The 15,973-nt window shown below is 38.9% G+C and overlaps 1 protein-coding gene across 3 annotated transcripts; it reads left to right on the forward strand.

The window, feature by feature from the left end:
* The first annotated feature begins 4,676 nt into the window (after positions 1–4,676).
* On the forward strand, positions 4,677–15,573 carry LOC106150599 (uncharacterized). Of its 3 annotated transcripts, none has more exons than XM_013523496.3 (3): positions 4,677–4,966; positions 12,488–12,794; positions 13,148–15,573. In XM_013523496.3, exons 2-3 carry the CDS (start codon positions 12,497–12,499, stop codon positions 14,014–14,016), a joined length of 1,167 nt encoding a protein of 388 aa, XP_013378950.1. In that variant the 5' UTR covers positions 4,677–4,966; positions 12,488–12,496; the 3' UTR covers positions 14,017–15,573. The 3 variants fall into 3 exon arrangements, with proteins under 3 accessions (XP_013378950.1, XP_086853849.1, XP_013378951.1); XM_086997723.1 differs by having other exon boundaries at positions 4,677–4,838; XM_013523497.3 differs by lacking the exon at positions 4,677–4,966 and adding an exon at positions 12,350–12,373.
* The last annotated feature ends 400 nt before the right edge of the window (positions 15,574–15,973 follow it).

Raw genomic sequence — 15,973 nt, forward strand, 5'->3', positions numbered from 1 at the left:
CGCACCTGAACAACTCCCTTGTTGACATGTTTTTCTTCCTTTAAAGACGACTTCTCTCACTGCATGTATGAGCAATATGTCTACTACGATAACAGGTATAGACTGGAAACTGGTTGAGGGGCTTATATACCCTCTTCCTCACGTGATCTTGGGTCGTTTCACGAAATAAATTTGGTTAAAAAGTTTGTTTTAACTTTAATACACAAATTTGGAACTCTCCCTTTAAGAAACATCAATCATAATCGGCTTGGAGAAAGTAAGTTTATTTGTAGATCTATAGGTCTGAAACGATGACCGTGTATTTTTTATGCTTTATTTCATGAACTACTATCGACTTCTAGAACTATCGGTCTGAAAGTGGAGGTTAAGGAGGCTTCTTTTTTCTTATGAATCGGACCCCTGTCACCTACACACTGTCAGCATATCTAATGACATGTGAGTTTCTTCTAATCACAATTCTAGGAAAATACTGCGTAGGGCCTATATACGGTGACTTTCTCAATTCTCAATCTAATATATGCTACATGTATACAGTATATACTATATAAACATGTACTGCAAATAGTCTTTCCTCTAAATTGGAAAAAATATTATTATACAATTATTATATTATTATTTATAGATTATATATAAGCAGTCAATATCGTATTCAGCGCTGCGTATTTAATATTTAAAGAATGCAAACAGCGTATCTCGTATAATTACTTTTCCTGCCTCGACCCACAATTAAATTTAAAGGCAAGAGTGTCCCAGGTGAGACTTTTTTTTTTTTTTTTTTTTTTTTACAGGTAGTAGTTTATAAACAGACAAAAAGCAACGAGATTTATTCGTGTTTGTAAGTAATTTGACCTTTATGTTTACACGAAATTCAATCTATCAAGGCAGTCAGAGGGAAGATTTGCATATAGTATTTTGATAGTGTAAGGTGGACTGTCTCCGACGTCAAATATTTCACCTACATTAAAATGCCATATATATATCGGCATTTATACTGGACAGCGTGTATTCATATGATATTTTAAAATAAAAGGTTCAAGAAAGACCCTATCTAGCTTGCGAATATTTAAAAGGCGTAAGGTTGTCTCTAATTTTTTAGCTTTATTTTATATTTCCAAGAAATTTAACTGAAGTTGTCGACTACAGAGTTGAGTCGTCTTGTAGTCTCAATAAGCCGATATAGACACCATTAAAGAAACAAGTGACGAGAGAAAACGAGATCCCGTACAACTGTCGTCTGCTGATGTGTCATGTATGCTGAATTACGCCTACAAATGTCGTCTACGCGATGAGAGCGTATTTTACATTCATAACACGCTTTGTGGTGACGCAGTTTTCAGAGGTCAAAGCTAGTGTACCGGGCAGGCTTTAAGGGATAATAACTCTTTGCTTAATCCAAAAAAAAAAATAAAATAAATTTTGCTGGAATAAACAACAATTTTCCCATACTTACCAATGGTTAATGAATCCATTTTTACATTCAAAGGTCCCTGTTTTTTTTTTTTTTTTTTCTAAAAAGTTTTGTTTTTTGTTAAAATATCTTAAGAGATTATAACAGAGTACAGCCAAATATCTTAAGAAATTATAACAGAGTACAGCCATCAATGGAAGTCACGTGATCTGAAGACAAGCTTAGATATCAGAATAATAGCTATAACTGCTGTTTTTGTGGTAAAACAGAATATATCATATTTCTATGAGTTGTTCACAATGCTTTTATTGTGAAATAAAGATATCATACGAAGAGTTATTATCCCTTTAAGTAGTGGTTTGAGTTAACAGTTTCTTTAAGCCGCAAACGAGCACTTGTCCACACTGTCCGTGACTGGGGAAACTGCCTCCACGACCACTAGCTTATTTTTAATTTTTAGTTTTAAATAAACCTCATATTGCCTGCTTCCTCTACCGTATATGCCCAATATGATGCCAGTCGCAGTTACATGCAGTAGCACAATGCGTGAAAGCAAGTGGAATCAGCAAAAACACTGCCTAGAATACCCGCGAAATGAAGAGAAATACATTGAAATAGTGAGAGCTTGCAACAAAATGGCTTGCATTGTGAGTCCGCATAAGCCACAAAAGCAATAATAAGCGGGTGGAGAGAAAACTCTGAAAATGGGACTTATTCAAATTTACTTATTTATTTATTGACAAATTTTTTTATTTTTTAGTTATTCATCTATATAATTATTTACGTTGTATTTATTAACAATTTTATAATTGTTTAATATTTTGTTCATAATTCATTTGTTTATTTATTTAGTTTATTATTTATTAATTTTATAGTCATTATTTTTTTCAATTTTCGCTGTACGTCATGCATTGTGCATGGGCACTATACATATACATTTAACATATTCGAGTGATGTTTAAAAGTGAGTATTCTATCATCTCATTTACTTTTTTTTTTATTTCTTCGGTTATCCTCCAGACTCGGTACAAGTAATAGCAAAGGTCAAGATCGAATGGGGAAGACATTGGTGGCTAATTTTTAATCTTTTACGTTTGTGCGGTTTTGGGTTTAATCATTATGTTTCGCCTGCGAGGTTGCTGTTTTTTATGCTGGCTATTTTTGGCAAAAAAAGAACTAATTAACTCAATCGTCCTACAGCCATTAGCGGGCTTTTGACGTGTCTTTAAGGCAATAACGTATACGGGACAGAACCGGTTTTAGATAGGGTTATACTGACAGTGATTATTTCTTTTCCTCGAGTTTTTGAGATCAGATTTCTTGAAAACATACAAGTAGGAACTAGGGGCTAGCGGTTTTAGATAGGGTTATACTGACAGTGATTATTTCTTTTCCTCGAGTTTTTGAGATCAGATTTCTTGAAAACATACAAGTAGGAACTAGGGGCTGTGGAACTAGGGGCTAGGTACATGTGGATTTGGCAAAAGGAGCAGATTGTGTTATAAATTATACTTTACAATAAAAGAAAGAAGGAAAAGTAACAACATTTTCCAGCAAAACAATTTGAACATGCGTATCGGCATACAGGTATGTTTGCGCCTTGTCTTTTCCTCGAAACGTGCGTCTCTCTCTCTCTCTCTCTCTCTTTAGAACTGTTTAGTACTAAGAAATTAAATGTCTGTATTTAATTTTTAAATTTTAAATTATTAAGATAATCGAATACGACCTCATATCACACAATTTATGTCAATATCAGTTGTTATCCGGTGCGCGGAAGGATCGGTGAACATTTCCCCAGTGTAAACCTTCCTTCAATATAATATCAACAAGGTCAACAAGGTCAATGCCGCCAGCACGATAATACACATATAATGTTTGAGGCCTGTCCCAGTAAATATGCAAGCTGCCACGAGGTCGTATTCTAACCGAGTACTTTGCATTTAAAAGACCGCTCTGCTTGCATGAATATCCGTGATACTACAGCAGACTACTACGTTTGTCATTCAGGCAAACTTTAGATTTCGTTGCTGTATAAAGGGAACGACTGAGTTACCCACTGAACAAACTCGTGCCAGCACGCGCACACACGCATACCGGTATATAATAATGATAATAATAATAATAATAATAATAATAATTTATTTGCTAAAATCGCAACCTAAAGGTTGAAGTTTTAGTTTATCGTGAATAATAATAATAATAATAATAATAATAATAATAATAATAATAATAATAATTTATTTGCTAGAATCGCAACCTAAAGGTTGAAGTTTTAGTTTATCGTGAATAAATAAATAAATATATATTTATTTGTCCTGTTGATACTGATCACGACATTCATGTTAAAATTTAAAAAAAAATAGGCAGTTAAACAATGTGTTTACATCCATATGAAACGTCAAGGTAAATATTCTAATGAAATATATAAGATATAAAACTTTATATATTTTACTTTATAAAACTTTATAAAACTTTATATATTTTAACTCATTCAAGAAGGAGCTTAAAATATGCGGATGTCGAATTAATCTAATTAGTAAACTTGCGGATTTAAAGGTTCCTGACCCCCCCCCCTTCGGTTTCTGAAAAATATATCACACCAATATTCCTCTCTTGAAATTAGAATTTTGAGTAGCTGAATCATAGTTCTAAACCGTACCAAAGGGCACCGTTCCCCCCCCCCCCCCCCAGAGCACCGAAAAAAAAATTAGGGGCCCTGGAGTAGGTCCCGAACCCCACGCCAAGGAGCGATGATCGGTTTCGTATCGGAGGCCTGTCGTTCCCCCCCCCCCCCCCCCCCCCATTCAAACAAACCTGGGTCCGCCCCTGAGTAAAGCGTGTGAAAAACATACTTATAATTAACAGCGCCACAGAAAATCAATAAGCAGTTTAAAAAGAGACGTTTACATGGATAAAATATAAATGAAATTAACAGAAAACAAAATTTTTCTGGTGGTGCAAATCCGGCTTTTCTTTCTCTACAGACAAAACTAAAGCGATGTTCGCATTCATGTACCTTTAGTTGTGTTTCATTTATATTAGTACGGGCGTGCATGTATATATGTAAATAATGTCAAATCGTTCCACATTTTGTCTTTCTCCAAGTCAGGCAACTTTGACCGATCCAGGCTCGTATAAATATCACTCTATTGATCCAAGTGTAAATGAGACTTTTTTAAAAATAAAATAATACACAGATTATTTGATCTCCACATGGGGGCTTGCTCACCTGGGCTACCTGTGGCTCACCCTGGCGGTCACCTTCGAAAGCATTTACCTGAGGAACACGGATAACCGCAGAGAGCAAATAAGAAGCCGGTTTTTTTATAAGTGTTAGTGATGAGTAATAGACATAACTTTTTTGTGCGCACACCGGTATAGCAGCCGAAGAGAAACTAGGGCATCGTTAAGTTGGCTGCTTTAAAACAAGGTACACACAAATATAGTGGCGGTCTCATTGCATGCCAGCGCTTGTTCTTAGATCTCGGAATTTACAACTCACAAAGGCTGTAGAGGGAACATTTATATATAGAGAGCGAGGGGTACCTGTACATTAAGGTCAGTACCTTTCATGTTGTTTATAACCAGATAGTTCTTTCGCTTGACCGAATCAAAATGGCGTGGTATAGTGGGAAGCTATCTCACTGTATTAACATGTGGGTTTGTATGAATCCGGGTCTGTGTTGAAATTGGATTATATACATTTACACATTGCCCTGGTAGAGCTATAGTTATTCAGATATGGTTAATATGACATACATGTACGTGTATTATTTTCCAAATAGTCAGCTGATCTGATTTCATGTGTCACAAAGTTAAGGGTTATAGTGTAGGAAGTCGCTGCAGGGAAGGCGTATAAATAGTGCATGCGACGTGTAATATTTCAATCTGCTGTTGTATTAAAATCCTGAAGCTACAGTATTTTGGTGCCTAGTTGTGCATGTGTGTGTGCGCACCTGTGTGTACCTGAGTACTCATGCAGTGTGTGTGCAAGCGCACGTAGTGACCAGTGTGTGTGTGTGTGTGTGTGTGTGTGTGTGTGTGTGTGTGTGTGTGAACGAGAGAGAGAGAGAATGAGAGAGAGAGAGAGAGAGAGACCAACGTGTATTTGTTTGTTTGTTTGTTTGTTTGTTTGAGTGTACGTGCGCTAGTTTTAAGTGGGTATCTTGGGTGGGGCATTATAACTGATCGGCACGCGCGCCGAGAGAGAGAGAGAGAGAGAGAGAGGAGGAAGAGAGAGAGAGAGAGAGAGAGAGAGAGAGAGAGAGAATATGGACGGAGAGAGAGAGAGAGGGAAGAGAGAGAATATGGACGGAGAGAGAGAGAGAGAGAATAGTGCGAGAAGTGACCACAGTAGACAACAGAAGGGGTGGATGCAGAAAACCGGACAGGTCATCACGGCATACATTCATCTTTCCTCTCGACGCTGGACAGTTAAACCAATTTGAGAACCCAGGTCTTTGTGTTGAATGATGAAAAATCTCGGCAATCACGAATCAGCGCGTAATAACGAACCACCCGTCGCCCACCGAAAATGATATTCCCAGAGATGGCCTTAAGATTACAGTATTTTACAGTCATTTTAAACCAAGACATGAAAAGAATTTAAGACAAAATCGGTATTATTTATTATCTTTTGTATTAGTAGTAACAAAGTTAAGAGTAATAAAACAACCGCATTACAGAGCATAGGAATGGGTATATTGCTCAAGTATTATGTACTAGTAAGGTAGCTAGAGTTTCTTACCGTCAGTGCTTTGAAACTTAGTGTGACAAAAATGCGTGCTGGAAGGGGGGGTTAACACCAGTACTCTGAAGCTCAAGGTGATAGAGAACGCACGCTGGTAAGGGGGAGGGGGGGGGGGGGTTAATGCCAGCACTCTGAAATTCAAAGTGATAGAGAACGCACGCTGGTAAGAGGGGGGGATTTAAGTCAGTACTCTGAAACTCAGGGTTGAGACAAAAGTCAGCAAGTAAACTCCCTTTGCCAACGCACCTGACAAATATTACACGCTTGGAAGTACGTGGAAATATGCACATATTTTACTCGCAGCCGTGGCGCAAGGGTAGAAAATCCTACCACACCATAGCAACAGTAATTCATTCTCAGGGTGAGTGTGGGAGCAAGGGAAGTTTTACCTAGAAACCCTGCACCTGTCGATATACAACATCATTTTCTACTCCGCAGCAGGACCCGGGGCAAATTTGTTGCTGCTAATTAACTTGGGCAAACCAAGTTAATGTGCGTATGTGTATATGGACAGCTACATTAACTACATGTAGATCGGTAAGCCTGCTCCGTATGCGTTTGTTACTTATGTGTGAGTGAAATTCTTCGTGGCTTTTTTGACCTGCAAACTCAGCGGTTGATATTTCCTTTGCTATTTTTTTACTGTATGAAACTTTTGGGAAACACAATGAAGACGGTTTGTAAACAATGTTTATATGCATGTAGATAAGTTATAAAAAGAAGGAGTGACTGCACTTTCGTTCCAGCATTTATCTGGAAAGATGTATTACTGTTTTAAGTGGATGGGTAGGGGAAACGAAGGTTGTGTCTGTTGCCTGGTGATATTATTTTGGGATAATTGTTCACGGGATGGGTGCAAGTTATGTTTTCTTTGTGTGTGTGTGTGTGTGTGTGTGTGTGTGTGTGTATGTGTGTGTGTGTGTGTGTATGTGTGTGTGTGTGTGTGTGTGTGTGTGTGTATGTATGTGCGTGTGTGTGTGTATGTATTTGAGAGAGAGAGAGAGGGAGGTGCGTGTGTGTGGGTTTGTTTGAGGGAGAGAGAGAGAGAGAGGAAGTGTGTGTGTGTGTGTGTGAGAGAGAGAGAGAGAGAGAGAGTCAGAGAGAGAGAGAGAGTCGGTCGTCTGTTGGTGACTACAATTATATATTTCTTTTACTGAAAATTCAGTGGACTGCATCGACTGCTTTTAATTCTACTCCGTGTTGTCTTGCATCTTGACAAATTTCAAAATCCTCCAATAAGATAAGTTCTAGAGTTTCCTATAAACAAAATTGGGAAAAAGATCCGGTTGGGTTGAATAGCTCCAATGTAAGTCTCTAAAATATGCAACACACTTGTTGCTCAATTACTAGTAGTTAATGTGTCTGTGCAACCAGCAACTGTATAACTCATAAAAAAGAGAAATTTACGCCAGAAATGCATGGGGCACGCGCCAAAGATAGCAACCGCAGAAACAAACGACCCGGCCCGAATGTTTCACACACCTGCAGAAACGTGCTAGTATGTAAGAGTCTCTCTGACAATATACCAGTATTCTTTTGCTACGTATAATGAAAATAATATCAAAATATTTATGAGACACTATATCTTCATGACAAACGGAGACACAGTGGCCTCTACCGGTATAACACAGTACTAAGAGCACTAGCTGGTCTTGACAATCACTGTTCGTGAGTTCGATAGCGGCTTAGAACTACCCTCTACCAGGGTGGAAGATTATATAGGAAAAAAACGGAAAAATCCAGACCAAAATGACTGTCTGTTTATGTGGAGACATATCTGTGAATATCTGTGAAAAATCAAGTTGTCGCCCTGGTCTTGAGCGTATAATTTTTAATTCTCTGGAGTGATTGCATGTCCTCCTGCAGTACTATCTTTTCAATGTTTATCACTACCTCTGCTAAAGAGGTTATCTCGTTGTTTCCGTTGGCACGTTAGATAACCGTCTTACGTAACGTATTTCCCTCTCTCAATAATGCAAAAAGGAAAAAAACTTCAAGGGAATAATGGATACTTTCTGCACCTATTCTCTGCAAACGCTTTCCTATACGTACCGGTACATGTTTGACCTTCATTTCCAAAAGGAAACAAGAATAGCCTTTTTCTGTCCAGGTGGCGTTTTTTTTAATACAAACAGTAGTTTCACGTGACAACATACACGAATCTACAGCAGGTGTGGAACATTATAGCTGTCACCAAAAAACTGTGCAAGAATGTCGATGACGTCATCGTTTACACAAAAGTAACCGGCGACGTTCTTTCTTTATTGCCCCCGCAAACGGAGGAACGGGGTTTCGGTTTTCATTGGCGTTGATTTGTTAAAAATATATTATCACTTTAAAAAAGTCCTTGATAAATTGTTAACTTGGATTATTCTGGGATCGGGGATTGGAGGGTTGGGGGGGGGGGATTGATTATTATTTCAACTGAAGCTGTGTCATCTTATATTCTTTAGAAAGGAGGTATGCGAGCTAGACGTGCTATTCGGCTGTCACTGCCACTAAGGCTGCACAGTAAGAATGAATAGATGTGTATTAAGGCATGAAAGTTTTATCTCTAATATATATATATATGTATATATATATATATATATATATATATATTTTTTTTTTTTTTAATTAAAAATACATATTTAAACTGTATCGAGATAAAGAGTTAAATGCATTTATTTCTGTGACTAGTACCGAATCTTTATAAATAAAATACATTATACATAACAGGCCCGTAGCCAGCAATTTCAAAAGGGGGGTTCGTTTTCTGAAAAAGTGGACCTTTTCCCATGAAAACTTTATGTACCTAGATCAAATTTTACCCAGAGTGGTCCTTTTCCCAGCAAAAGGGGTGGTTCTTTCGAACCCCCCCCCCCCCCCCCCCCCCCCCCCCCCCCCCCCCCCCCCCCCCCCCCCCCGGCTACAGGCCTGAATTATAAATAAATATGAAGATATAAGTAACTAGCCAGCCGTATGGGTTCCCAAGGTCACCAGCCATAGGATATAATAATGAATCTGACATTTAATCACGTTTGCGGTCTATTTACATGTACCAGACCTCGTACACCACATGAGGTGTCATACGGGACACGAGATGTTCGGGTGACACTTGCGGTAGCAAATTAAAGGTCGAAAGGTCAACTCCTTCCATTCCTCGCCTCAAAATCTAACAAAAGTTAAACCGGTGTGACGGGAATACAAAACGTTAAAAACAAATTTCGGACGAAAGTTCCTTTGTGAAGACAGGCATTATCATAGGAATGGAAGTCCGGGCTCCCATATGATTAGTACAGGTTAGGGTTAGTTGAAGTATTGGGGTTAGTATATGGGACGAATATCACCTGTACAACGTAATGGGGAAGAGGACTACGGTTTCTAGCGGATAATCATTCCTGTCCCATCGGCAAATTAAACCTGTTTAGGATGACTGCAGTGACATCTAACGGACAGTGTTGTGACCAAGGTCCAGCAAATAGACCGACAGCTTGAGTAACTTCCGGAAAAAAACATACAGTGAAAATAAGTTTTCACTTTTATGGATGTTCACGTGTCCTGTATTTGATTTGCATAATACATCGTGCATGTATGATGAGTGACGTTTGACATGTTATATTAACCTAAATTTCTAATTTATGGTACTAAGTAGGCTTCTGTTTCTCCACATAAAAAGTGGAAAACAGTAACAATTTGCATATGAAGATAATGTCTTCCACAGTCAAGTTAAGACAGATAATACCGGCACACAGCTCACAAAGTCAGGTTAACCGCTTGTAAATCACACAAAATGCGGTTTAATATGTAAAAATGTTGTCTAGTGAACGTTTTATATGAAGCCTGAGGAAATCTGATAACGTTGACTGGGAGGTGCAGGTAAATGTCGCCATCCAGGATGATTTTGAATAAATTCTACATTTGTGTCTTTTAGGAACCAGAGACGACCTGCACATGGTTATCTTGTTCGCAAGTGTAGGGGCCTATTAAAAATAAGTATAAAAATAACCAATTAGTCTAAAATATATCGAACTTTTTGATCAACATAACAATATTAATCTACAGCATGGACCAGAGATAAATCATTGAATGAAATGGAAAATTGCACCTGTTATACAGTATATACTGGTAAATAACAAGAAGGATATTGGTAATGTTTCAGACATATATATTTTATATCCCCCCTCTCCCCCCTTTTTTCCTTCGCCTGACCACATAGCTCATGACCCCCGAACTGTTAATGGGTCGTTATTTGTACTGTTCCCAAAGCAGCAAGCAGTCAGAGGGAGGTTGGTGCTATAACCCGTGGATATATCTACCAGGAATGCAGTAAATTACTCATAAAATAAGAAACGGCGTGTAATAAATCAACCGTTATGGCGGTCTGTGTGTGCGAATTGCAGTCTCTTAACGGGCTTCACAAATAAAGTCATTGATTTATAGCTAATACTATTTATTTGTTAATTTACTTATTTATTCCTTTTTAAAATATTTTAGCTATATTTTATTATTTTTTTCGCGGCGTTAAATCCGTTTGGCCAGTTTCTCGTAAACACAGTGTATCCCACATCCTGTCGAAGACGTATTCTGAGTGGGGCCTATATTGTTTATTGTCCATAGAAATGATTTATGACATTTGCGGTAATTCCATCATGCATAAACCTACATATACCTGGGTGTATATAATCTGCACACCCCTATCTCCGGTGTCATTGTTGAAATGTCACAGAGTTTGTCTGAGGTCAAAAATTGTAAGGCGCATTTTCATTGCGGCTGGGAGGGTCAAAAGTAGAAAATACAATTTCTTTCAAAAGATGAAGACTGTTATTTCTAAACACGGGAGACAAATATTAATCTAGCGAGCTTTCGACAGAGTTTCTGTCCTCTCTGTAGCCCTTTAAAGTTTTGACATTTTTAATAATCAACAAATCAAATCCATGCATAAGTCAATAACTATAAATATTGCATCTTTTTTTTTCGTGAGAGTTATCCAATATTATACCCCAAGCTGTCCCAATCACGGTCTAAATAGCATTTGCTCATTTTAATGTGTTGGCGCTGAAATTATTTTCTCAGCTTCGATGGACATGATGGGTCTGTGCGGCGAGTATTATTTCACACGCTAATGTTGATGTTGTACTATGTGTCTAAGAATTATTTTGGTGCCAAAAAATGTTGGCCTTATGGATAACTCATAAATACTTTGAAACCGTCTTATCAATTTTTAGCCAGGTTTCCAACTAAAAAAAGAATATAAAGGCCATTAAATTCCCCATATCCTGTTTTCAAAGGTGACACGTACATGTTTGTTATTACAATTTCAAAGACTCATCTCAGTACAAAATCTACTTTCGTTTCACTGAAACATACATCCTGTAAGGACGGATTTTTCCAACGGAAAATATGAATCACCTGCACGTGGAATTGTTCGTCACATGTCGCATCACTTGGCTGAGTGCATGGCATCGTGTCACAGAGTTTATTTGTCATCCTAATATCTGGGTGACTCGGTATGTTTAATAACCATTTAACCCGTTCTCCCCTACGTGGAACATATTATGGGACAATTCCTATAGCCCTATTTTACTAGCAGGATCGATCTATCTCAGAGGGTATTCTGGATGAATTGCATTCAGTTTAATCGTGCACGAAAGTTAATTACCCCACTAGCAGGTTCAGTGGGTGAGACAGCCATTTAAGACACTTAAACTGAATTCAGTTTAACGAGAATCCCCTCAGAGTTAGATCGGTCCTGCTACTGCAGTGGGTTTATGGGAACTCAATCTTAGAAATAGCGGAAACTGCACTTGATATACAGTGCATCTGTGAGATATATTGCCATTCCTATGTAGCTTTTTTACAAGTAATTGTGGTAATTATACATGTAGACTCCTTGCTCAGATATCCATTACTTACAATTTTTTTATATAAAAATTCCTCGCGTACGTGCCGGTCTTGGCGTACAGTGAGGGTTCAACCTTTATATGGCAATTTTTCCTGGAAAGCTAAAACCATTTCCCTTTAAAAAACAAGGTATATCATATACAAAATATCCTACGGTGTTCTTGTTCAACCGGTTTTGTGACATTGTTAAATCCTGTTGATAATCAGCGTGATAATTTGTGGATTCATGTGCCGCTCCTTAAAATATTCCACATGCATTTCCTTATTTTGCTTAATCTGAATTTCGTGGATTGTTCTTATGTCAGAAGCACAAGGCACTTGTTCTTTTAATGGTAGGCTGTATTATTTTTTATTCTACTGTTTCCTTTTTCTCCGTTATACATAATTCCAATTTGCTTTATGTATTTGTTTTTTACAAATTATCTAATTTATTGATTTATTTTCAGTAACGCACTATGGCCACAAAATCAGGAAACCACGTAAAAGGGCACCACCATCACCACAGAAATCAAGATGGCGCCACAGATGAAGAAATCCCACCCAATATCCGTACTCACTCTCTGCCTTCTTCTGGAGACGGCGACGGTGAGATTTTCAACACGCCGTTTGAGGGCAGCACTACCATCACGACGACCACAATCCGAAGCAGCTACAGTTCCTCTGGCGATGGCGCCCCTATCATAAAAACGACAGAAGAGAGGTCGGTGACCAAAGGCGGACATCCGCCGACGAGTCGCAAAAGCGTGAAAAAAAGTAAGTTTCTGGAGAAAAATATTTTTCTAGACTGGAGCTTTTCGAAAGGAGCGTTGAAATATGAGGGTTTTGCAGGAGAAAAATATGGGCATGTTACTTGTCTTTAATCGCAAGGGCCAAAACATTTCTGAAACAGGGAATAGACGAAACCCTGAATATATTTTTTTCGATAACTGAGCATTTAGTTTTGGCTGATGTTTGAAAGCGCTTCATGCATACCGGTATGTTTGTTATTATATATTATTATATATATTTTTTGTTTAAATCTAACGCTACAGGTTCTACTATGTTGCGATCGGTAACTTGCTGAATAGAGAATTTTAAATGCATTTAAATTCTCCTTTTTTTTTCAGTCCCGTCCTCATCGCCACCATGCAACAAGCCTGACCTTGACCTTGGAGAACCCGAAATCGTCCCGCTAGAAGAAGGCATAACAGAGTACCCAATGGAGAAAATCTTCCCGAGAGAGGAAGTAGTGAAAATGGAGAGGGAGGTCGCAAGGACCAACTTCCTGGCCGAATCCGTCATCGCCACGGACGAACGCCTCCGTGTAAGCCCATGCACCTCCCAGCCGTACCAATGGATCTGCCATCTCAAAATGCGCGCCGCCAGCGGGCAGTACTATATCGGCACTGGCGCTTTCAGCACGATGCTAGGTCCTGGCCAGCCCGCCATTATTCTAACCTGTGCCCATAATCTCTACATGAAAGAAGAGGGCGGATACGTCACGAGCGTCACCGTCTACCCGATGCGGGACTCCTACAAGGCCCCTTCGGGTCAATTCACGGTCGGGCGAGAAAATTTCCGATGTCGAGAGGCTTTCGTACGGTACAACGACTCCATGGAAGACTTCGCTGTCATCTTCGTCCCCGACTCGCAGCGCTATTTCAATTCCGACTTCGGCTTCGGTTACGACATTCTCTCCGATTTCGATCTCCAGAACCGCGTGGTGACCATTGCCGGCTACCCAGGCGACAAACCGTCGGGCACCATGTGGATAGCAGGCGGTAAAATCAGAAATAGCCAGAAGAGGATGATCCAATATGACAATGACACGAAAGGAGGCCAAAGCGGAAGTCCGGTGTGGACCTGGAGCCGATATAATTGGATGATGATCGGTATCCATGGTTACGGCGTGGGCTCCTACAACGCGGCGCGTAGAATTAACTATGAATTCGTTGAGCAGGTTTTGGACTGGGCTAAGGAGTACAAAAGATGGTAAATAGATAACTTTTAGGCAACGCTTTGGCCTCTTACTCTACATGTTCAAGACCCCCGACATCACACAGAAGGATCTGGAGTAATTTAATTAGACTTAATTGATTAAACGTTTAATTGATGAATCGATTAAACGTGGACAGGGCTACAGATTAGAAAAGGGACAGATAGTTTGCATTTTTAGCGGTTAGATCTACGCTTCCACAAAGGCTGCACGCAGAATAAACACGTCGACTGTTGGACTCAGATAGCAATGCACACACAATGAATGGTTTAAAAACTTACTGAACACATACATATTGTTACTGGTATCCTCTCGTATATATATATACGCAACAGCATGAACCTAACGCAGGGCGCATAGCGATGAGTGTAGAGGGACGTCAGTCCAAATACGTTACAGAGACACATAGACAAAAACCACGGACTTTAAAAAATGATGTGATACGTGAATATTACTTGTTGAATATCTAGTTTGAATATGTGGTTGTGATATTGTGTGACATGGACGTAAGGAAAGGTAATGGAAAGAACCACCACGTTTTGAAGGGTATCTGAATGCTAGGATTAATGTAAGGTAGCTGCACAGAACGAAAGTCCCCCTTTCACTATAAAACAAGAAGAGGACCATAGGGAATAAGCCCCTCATAACTGATTAATATATTTTAGTTGAAGTTATCATTTGTTCGTGGCTTAGATATACTGCTTATTAATTGTGATGCAAAAGGCAAGAACTGTTTTTTGATTGATCGGTCAATTTATTTATTGATTTTAATTTTGTTTCAGTTATTATTATTTATTTTATTTTATTTTATTTTATTTTATTTTATTTTATTTTTGACTGAATGGTTTTAGACTGAAACCTGCGACCCAAGCCCCGTAACTCGAAACATCGCGTATTGCGAATAGCAATATTACCTGGAGGCTACAATGTATTATATGGGGCGAGTATGAGTTACGGGGCCCTGGTTATAAAGGGGAACTGAAAACCGAAAACCAAGCCTGTTCTCTGCCTGTTTCTTTTATGTTGTGCACATTACGAATTTTTGGGTGATTTTGGTGCAAAAGTGCAAAATATTTATATCATACCAACGCTGCTTGTTGGTAGCTATAGTTGAGTTAATTGTGTTTAAGAATAGATTAGTAGGCTGTGTAGGACTCTTGGGTCTAGATGAGGAAGTTACATTGTAGTTCGATCAATGTTCAGGGCTGGATACACCACTCACAATAATAGAACTTTAAAAACGAACGATGCTTACATGGAACTCCAATGTCCGTAGACAATTTTAACTACTTTAAAAACTTTACATTTGCTATGGCCATCTGCTAACGTCACTTGGACCCAAACCAGTTAAGATCTTCATCTGTGTGAACGCACGCTGCTTCTTTGCATACTTTATTACTGTTAATATTATCTTTATGGTTCATATTATATACATATGTTCTTGTTCATTGTTAATCTCTGCCAATGAGCCACAAGTAAAAAATTCTTTAACGGATGTCTTTGCATGACACCAAACCGAAGACCGTGTTATTCGTTTTTAAAAGCGACTGAAATCTGTTCTCTTCTCATACATTATCTTTTATTTTCACTGCCATGTATTGCCTGTGTGAAATAGAAGGAAACTGTGTGTGTATATGCGCGCGCGCGCGTGTGTGTGTGTGTGCGAGAGAGAGAGAGAGAGAGAGAGGAAATGTGCGAAAGAGAGATAGAGAGAGAGCGAGAGAGAAGGAGAAAGAGTGAGTGTGAGGGAGAGAGAAAGAGAGATCTAGAGAAGTTTGTGTATATGTGAGAGACAGAGAGTGAATCGATGTGTGTTGTTTGTGAGTGAGAGAGAGTGTGCGTGTGCGTGCGCGTGAGAAAGAGAGAGAGGGTGTGTGTGGGTGGGTGAGAGATGAAGAGAAAAGTGTTTTGTGTCTGTGAGAGAGACAGAGAGAGATATTGTATATGTGATAGAGAG

This window comes from Lingula anatina, chromosome 10 (assembly GCF_051362555.1).
Source record: "Lingula anatina isolate TDL-2025a chromosome 10, LinAna3.0, whole genome shotgun sequence".
Lineage (NCBI taxonomy): Eukaryota > Metazoa > Brachiopoda > Lingulata > Lingulida > Lingulidae > Lingula > Lingula anatina.

What these genes read in the sequence shown, in the direction of transcription:
- LOC106150599 (XM_013523496.3), top strand. Translation starts at nt 12,497, where the DNA reads ATGGCCACAAAATCAGGAAACCACGTAAAAGGGCACCACCATCACCAC. An exon ending in TCGCAAAAGCGTGAAAAAAA is followed by an intron (nt 12,795 to 13,147) that starts GTAAGTTTCTGG and finishes TTTTTTTTTCAG; the next exon opens with TCCCGTCCTCATCGCCACCA.